This window comes from Sylvia atricapilla, chromosome 23 (assembly GCF_009819655.1).
Source record: "Sylvia atricapilla isolate bSylAtr1 chromosome 23, bSylAtr1.pri, whole genome shotgun sequence".
Lineage (NCBI taxonomy): Eukaryota > Metazoa > Chordata > Aves > Passeriformes > Sylviidae > Sylvia > Sylvia atricapilla.
In genome coordinates, this window is record NC_089162.1 from 7,423,436 (window position 1) to 7,431,381 (window position 7,946).

Consider the following 7,946-nt stretch of genomic DNA (forward strand, 5'->3'; position numbering starts at 1 on the left):
CGGGCCGGTTCTTACCCGTCCCCCAGCAGCCACGGCTGGTCCCGCCTCTCTTGCCCTTCCCTCCTCCGCGTATCGCAGGTCTGCCGGTGAGCAATGGCGTGGCCCTGAAAAGGCCCTAGAACTGCTGCGAGTTCGACCTGCTGCCCCTCTTGCAGGCCTTCTTGGGCAGCAGCACGGCGTGGATGTTAGGCAGGACGCCGCCCTGCGCGACGGTAACGTTGCCCGCAGTTTATTCAGCTCCTCGTCGTTGTGCACTGCCAGTTGCAGGTGAGGAGGGGTGGTGATGCGCGTCTTCTTGTCGCGTGCTGCGTTGCGCGCCAGCAACAGAAACTCGCCAGTCAGGTACTCGAGCACGGCTGCCAGATACACGGGCGCATCAGCCCCCACCCGCTCCGCGTAATGCTCGCGCCGCAGCAGCCGGTGAACGCACCCCACCGGGAACTGCAGCCCAGCCCGGAACGACCGAGACTCGGCCTCAGCACGAGCCTTACCGCACGGGCTCTTTCCCTTGCCGACCATAGTATCCCGCTCCGCCGTTCACCCGCTGAGATTAAAGAGCCCGCGCCCGGGATTTTTATAACCTCGCGCCAAGTAGGGTCCTGCTCATTGGACAGCGCCACCGCCCCTAGCTATTCGTGCGTCTGCCGGAAGAAGCCTTTTGCTGATTGGTCGCTTCTTTGATACCGACGTGCTTGCTCTAAGGGTGTTGGGGGCGGGGTCGGGCTAATCAGCAAGTGAGGCTGTTGTTAGGGCGCTGTCGCGCCGTCGCCGGCCCTCAGTGAATGTGCGTAATCCCAGCCCGCCCAGTCGGAGGGAGATGCAGATCCCACAGAGCCCTTCGTGCCGCCGCTGCAGACGCAGGAGCTTCTTGAGGGGTGGAGTCAGTCCCTGTGCCCCTTGTCTGGGCCAGGCTTCCACCCAGAGTGAGGGGCTCCTGGGATGCCTACAGATTGAGAGGTGTCCCGGTCTGCAGGGGCATTTGCCTTAGGGTGACACATGGGGGGGAAGAGCATTTAGGGATGTGGAAAAACCTACCATGAGATCCTTTTTAGCGAATTGTGAGAATGCGTGAGATATATTATGGGTTTATAATACGGGTATATGAAGAGAAGCACTAAAGGAGAGGGAGGAGTCAAAGTGGACTAGGAGGAAAAAAACCATGGGACCACTGAATGGGAAAAAAGCGAAGAAAGTGGTAATGTTATGAAATGTTGCTGATCAGTAAGAATTATCTCTGCAGTCTGTGCTGTCTTACTTGTATATTTTTTTCCCCAGACTGAGCAGACTCTACCGTCTGTGCCTGTGTACATGTGGAGCAAGTGTCAGCAACTGGCATTAGGACACAGATCAGAGCAGCCAGTGGTTCTAGCGAATGGGAAGATCTCAGCACATGCAGAGAGGGGCCATGGCTAGGTGGAATGCAAGTGTGTGTGATCCGTAGCCAACATGCCAGACTAGAGAGCAAGTAGGATAATGGGCTTTGGAGCCCAGGACCAGATATGGGAGAGATCAGGGTCAGCAGGATGCTTACTGGAGGTAGGCCTAAGCCAGCTACACGGAGAAAATGGGGTTGATGCCTGAGAGGTACCTATTGGAAGACCACATTCCTAGATCAGCTGGCAGAGATTAATTTCTCTGTTCATATGCCCCGATGCCAGGAAATGCAGCTACAGGACAGAGTGTTTAGGGCCAGGTGCTGAATGGTTTCATAATGTCTGTGTGTATGTGTTAATGAATATACTGTACTAGTAGACTTAGAAACTGCTCAGCTGTAGAGGAGGAAGAGGATTCTACCACTTGTACTATTCATACTTGAGTGCTGTGTCTTCTGTGTTGATCGGTGCCGCTGGACACATTTTTGCCTTCTGGTAATAGGTTCCAAGCTTTGTTACTAGCTGGACTTGGGTGTATGGAGGTGCGGTGCCCTTGCATCTATTAGGGTACTGGACCTGGTAATTTCTACTCTCACCCAAATCAGCATCCCTGTTCCTGCTGCTGCATTATTTCACTTTCACCATTACCCTTGCAAAGACTATAGCCTGGTACTCCAGACTGTTCTCTGTTTTTCTGTTGGGTAGGTAGCAATTCTGTGTGGAACTATGGTGCTAAATACTGCTACATAAATAATTATTTGTATTTGAGAAAAAGAGATTGGCAGTCAGCAGGGTCTTAGTTCCACGTTAATCTAAGAGTCTTACTGATACCCTGTTAAGGCAAGGACATGGCAATCATTACTCTGCTAGCCTGTTCCAGATATGTCCTCTTCCAGGGAGGAAGGCAGAGAATAAAGGTATTCAGAATTAAATGCTCACCAGCAGGAACATTCCCAGCAGCCATATAAAAGGAGGGAGTCTACTGTAGAAATAATCGGCTGCCTAACACGGTAGAAAGCCAGAGATGGATCATATAACCTAGTTTCACTGCATGTCAGTATTGTCGAGGCAAAGCACTGCAGGGGAAAGGGTACCATGAATGAATTTATTCTTGGAGCGCTCTGAGTTTTGAGTATGGGTTGTAACATGTCATTCTGTGTCCACAGACCAAACACAGGATTGGAGAAGCCAGGAGCGGAGCCTGGTTTACTTATTCTGCTCACAGAAATGCAAGTTACTGTTTTCTCTCTTGGTGAACAGTAATGTCTTTGTTAGATGTATAGAGATTCCATCTTTACCACTTTCCCTAAGTGTTATCATTTCCTTCCCTCCTAAAAGGTATTCCTAGTAACGATGATGTCCAAGTAGCAGTGAAATCTCTTCTATCACAGAATTGGACAAAAGCCTTTGGTGCACAAGAAACATCCCACTTCAAAACTAGCCCACGCAAAGCAGTTTGCTTGTGTTTTGACAAGTATTCTGAGGTTCTCAGAGGGCGGGAGTAAGATCAGTTGAATCATTTGGTCAAGAAGCTGGAGACAATGGACTGGCAGGTAGAACTCTTTCCCTTGCTCCTGACAGTCTAGTCAGACATCATAAAACAAGCGCACTAGTTGGTACCGGATCGAAAATGCAATCGTGCTGCCAAGGACCTAGGTAAAAATCAGACACATAACAGAAACATTATACTGTCGAATGGTCTCCTTTCCAAATGGATTTGCTAAGCTTTCCAGCATGCCTCGTTTCATAAAACAGCAACAAAATTTCAGCTTTCTGTCAAAGCTGAAATTCAGCAACCTTACAATAAGGTGCTGTCAGGACTTCTCTGCTGTGACTGGGATAAAGGTAAGTGCTATGTACTTCCTGTCTTCTCCCCTCCCCAGTGTTATCTGTCTGAACCCCGTTCAACAGGCTTTCATTGAAAGTCCTTCCTCCCAAATTGGAATCCGGCAAAGTGTCTCTTTCTTACTAAGGATCCCTTATCTTAAAATATTGTGGGCAGTTAGCCAATGCAGGCCTTTCCAAAAGTAGTGTTTTTACTACACTATGCTCTGGAATTCACATGCTAGATAGAAGTAGCGGCAGTATTTGTGAAGCATATCCTTGTGCTCCAAGTGGCTTCAAAATGCTCCCGCATGCCCCTCAGACTGAGGGACCGCTGACCCATGTGCCACGGTTACGCAAGTCCACTTGCTGGCGATACCTCTGAAACTGTTATTTGGTATTACTGAAAAACAGGAATGTACCAAAAGGCTGTTTTGAGTCAGAGTGACAAGGCACTCTGCTGTCCTGATGTTTTTCTTGCAACCAATGACTCGTGCCTTGGGAATCTTCTTAGGCTAACTTTCTGACTTTTTCTAATAAGCTCTCAGTGAACAGGGAGGTGTCAATTTCTTTCCATCTTGAGGTGTATAAGCCTCTTATTCTCCCCAGGCTCCACAGCTCAACTGCACCTTGTGTGAAGAGCATGGTATTTTACTTTCCCCTTTTCCCTTAACTCTCATGAGACTGACTTGGATCAGTTACTGTTGCAGAGTAAATCTTTCTGCTGGAGGAACCCTTTGTCTGACCTGAATGAGTAGCAACAGGAGAGTGAGGTTTCGTTCATGAGTGGGTCCAATCAGCTTTATGACAAAATTAATAAGTGTCATATTATTGCATTCGGTGTATTCGCCATCTTCATCTGTTCCACTCCTCACATCTACTATGTGCAAGATCTTGACTACCTGAGGAAAGAAATATTGCGTGCTATTTCACCAGGCATGTTTGGTGTTCCCTGGTTAATCTTGCTTAAGAGCTGTTTTGCTGTACCATCCCTGAAATCCTGCTTGTGCTCTTACTGAAAAGACAGGACAGACTTTTGTGATTTCATAAACTTTAAAGAACCCTTATACTGGTCCTGGGGCACTTTTGTGTGTGGTTATTCTGAAAGACTGATTATTAACACTATTGAGTGACTGTGACAGATGGTAACAGACTTTCTTCCAGATTTGAGCCAGGCAATAATTACTGAACCCAGAAGTTCTGCATTTTCTCCCATCCTGTTTCTCTTGTACTTGATGACTGCCTCAAAATGCATCTGAATTTTGAATGGTTTCCACATATTACCTTCAGAATGTTTGTTCCCAGGGCAGAGAGGCTCTTAGTTTTGAATTTGGAGTAGCTCATCTCCAACTTCCCTGTACTAGGATTAAGCCTAAAAGAAACATTTAAAATTTAGTCCAGATACAACAAGGAAGATGGAGAGATCACTTAGATCCATGGCTGAGAAAGAAATTCAGTGGTGGAAGAAACAGGAATAACCTGATGCACTTAACTTAGCTTCTGGTATCTGGCCCCTCAGGTGGGGCAAAGAAGACTCTTCCCCATTGCACCCCCAGTATACGCTGTGTAATTTAAAGAATAAAATAGAAGAATCTAACATCTGCAGAGAGAATTGCTGATGTGGCATAATGCTACAGAATGCTTGCTACTATGAAATCTTAGCAGATCCCACTGCTGCAGCATTAAAAGCAGCCTGTGTCAGTTTCTCTTGAACTTGTAGGTTAAAACCCTCATGTTCTAACCTTGTTAAAAATCATTCTATATCTGAGGGGTGGGCTAGTCAGAAAAGTTCACTTTTTTGAGAAATTTTTACTGTATGACTTGACTGTAGCAGGCAGAGTGAGCAGCTGTCTTTTGAAGAGAAAACATACTTTGATGGCTTTTAAAAAGAGCACTTTCCACCACCTCTCTCAGCTAGTGTTGGAGGTAAAAGACACAACCTGTAGTATCACTATAGGTCACTTGGTACATTACCTTGGTAGCCGGTGACGAGGACAAGGAATGACGTGCAAGAGCTGAGGCAACGAATAGAGGAAGTTAAGTACTTGCGGGATGAAAAAAAGCAGCATTGTTTTGCTGAAATGTCCCAAGATCCCTACCACAGCAAAGGTCATGCCAGCAAAGTAGCAGAAGGTGTCCCCAACAAACACTCGAGATGGGTACCTGCAATCGATGGAGCAGAAAAGCAAAGGTCTGACATTTAATAACAATGGTTATTGCCATGAAAACGACTATTTATTACCACTGAATGTATGCCCACATCGCAGGTTAGGGGCCAATGGGGATCTGCAGCAGATCTACATAGTAAAAAACAGTTGCAGGTACTTATTCTAAGACTGGACTGGGACCCACTACCTGACTTGTAGCGAATAGGGTATGAAAACACAGCCAGTGAGGCACAGGAGAGCGTGTATTCTGTGTGTTTGGGTTAGTTGGTGAGACTGCAATTGTTCTAATACAAAGGAAAGCTACTGTTCCGTTGATGGTTTGTGTTCTTGGTTTTGGCAAGAAGCCTCTCTACATTACAGCATTCCACCCGCACGTTGTTAAGTGATTTTGTTTGTTCACAAATGGGAGAAACTAGAGGGAAAAGATGCTTCCAAACAAATCTGAATGTCAATCCTCTTACCAGTTGTGGTAAAATAGGCCCAGCGTGGTAAAAAAAAAGGGAATCATAAAGTAGAGAGAAAAAACGTGATCATCTTGATAATCCCCTATAGAAAAAAGAAAAAGATGTGTTTGTGATAGGACAAGACTGGCTCATTTTTAGTAATACCAGCTATTGAAATCTAGAATTCAATCTCCCTTTGCTTTTTGTGCACAAATGTTTGTTATTTTCCTTACCGTTTAACTCTACAATATTGAATATGATAATGGAAGCAGCTATCACCAGTGATTGTCCTGCTTCAATTCCATTAATTCCAGCGAGAATGTTGATGGCATTAGTGCAGAACACTGCTAGCATACCCATGTACACGTAGTAGAGGATACCTGCGGACCAGAGGAAGCCAAATGCTTTAGTATTTGGAGGCAAAGCAGGCCCTAGACCAATTCACTGATGCTCTCACTTCCTGCTTTATACAACAACCTATTACCCAACAATCTCAGTGAGTTTTGATAGTGGCACTCTACAGATAAGACCGCTTCCTCTCTTACAGCTTGGCTGTCGTGTACATGTATGTACAGCACTGTGACTGCGGCAAACTGCTGAGACATGGTGACCAGCTGTAGTGCAGTTTCTGTCTTTCTGACATCTTGGTGTTGCCAGCCATGTGCTGTGTGCCCCAGTACTCACCCGTATTGCCAGGATCACGGGAAAATTACTGGTGCCTGTCTATGCACAACTGAACGTTTGCTGGGTTTCTCGATGTTCTTTCCAGTCTAATATTTAGTGGAGTGCCACTCTCTTACTGGTTACTTAAATAAATCCTTAGTCTGCTCTCCCTGCAGCACAAAGTGCTTCATGTGATCCCTTCCACTGACTGCTTGCCACGTGGATGACAGGTTCTGGTGATTCATAACTTACCCAGGTCCAAGTGCATGCCCAGCAGCACCCGAAAGGGTTTAGGCACCACAATGGTCGTGTTCCCAAAGTTGGTGAAGTAACCATGAGCAGTGGGAGGGAAGCCATGGTGGTAGGAAGAAGCAACTTGTGGCGCCAGCGCAGGTTCAGAAACATCATCTGCAAAGCCCAGGAAAATCATGCAGCAGATGGCAAGGAGCGAACCGATGAGCTCCACGAACTGCAGGACAGAGAACAGGACCCCGGTCACCGGTGGCCACTCCCTGCCCCGCCTGCCACGTTTGCAGCCTATGCGAGCCTCACCTCGTCGGAAGGAAAGGCCGCGCACTGCTCCTCCACAAAACCCTCTCAAGAACGGCAGCGGGATGAAGCAGAAGAGGATGATCAGGAACACAGCACCGCTAATCACGGCCCTGTGCTTCGGGGCTGGAAAGGCAGAGCGGGGGGAGTCAGCCGTGCCCGGATGCCTGCCCCGCGGGGCAGCTCCGGCGGGCAGCGCTACTCACACGGGCCGCCTTGAGGTCTTGTTGAGGTCCTCCCCGAAGAGCCGCGCAGCGAGGAAGTGGTTCGTGAAGGCCGGGATCAGTGTCAGCGTGGCCGCGAAGCCCAGCAGCGACCCGCCGAGGTTGATGAGAGGGGAACGCCGGGCCAGGCCGCCATGGCCACGGCGGGCGCTGCCCTGCCAAGGGCGCGGAGCGAGGCCGGGCGGGGGCGCTGCCCACCGCCTTCCCGGCCGGGCACTACGCGGGCGGCGCCGGATGCGCGGGGCCCTCGCGGCCTGTCGGGGGGCGGGGGCGCCATCTTTGGCCCTGGCATAAGCTTCCTGCTGGCAGGGAGCTTTGCTCCCACGACGGCAGGGATCGGTAGTGGTTTCAGCCGCTCTGCGGGCGTGTGGAGGCGCCTGTCCCCAGGTGCTAAGGTCTGTGGTGCTGCTCCTCCGAAACTCTGCGCGGGAGCAGCACTCGCCCGGGAAAGCCCCGCCACGGACTCCGCCCCGCAATGCCCGCAACCGCCATGGCCACCTTGGGCCTCCCCAACTTTCCCCCCTTTTTCCAGATACGTCACTTCTCCCATGCGGGGAGCAGGTGAGTCCCAGTGGAGGGCGGGGCGGCTGGGACCGCGGCAGTGCTGAATGACCGACGGCTCCGCCCGCCTCCCAGCTGGAACCGCCTTTTGCCCGGGTCCGGGAAGCAGCGCTTGAGAGCGGCTGCCGGCAAGCTCCGGCC

General features: G+C 49.4%; 2 protein-coding genes across 2 annotated transcripts; both read right to left on the reverse strand.

The window, feature by feature from the left end:
- Position 1: 1 nt before the first annotated feature.
- Positions 2-1,093, reverse strand: H2AX (H2A.X variant histone). The gene is given in 2 exon segments (XM_066334963.1): positions 2-225; positions 228-1,093. Coding segments are annotated over 2 exon segments (402 nt in total). The 5' UTR covers positions 520-1,093; the 3' UTR covers positions 2-115.
- Positions 1,094-2,459: 1,366 nt separating this feature from the next.
- On the reverse strand, positions 2,460-7,380 carry DPAGT1 (dolichyl-phosphate N-acetylglucosaminephosphotransferase 1). Its single transcript, XM_066334962.1, is given in 14 exon segments — positions 2,460-3,025; positions 3,944-4,099; positions 4,482-4,569; positions 5,172-5,360; positions 5,827-5,911; positions 6,042-6,188; positions 6,724-6,804; positions 6,807-6,870; positions 6,872-6,940; positions 7,024-7,065; positions 7,067-7,129; positions 7,131-7,146; positions 7,227-7,356; positions 7,359-7,380. Coding segments are annotated over 14 exon segments (1,218 nt in total). The 3' UTR covers positions 2,460-2,959.
- Between the last annotated feature and the right edge of the window lie 566 nt (positions 7,381-7,946).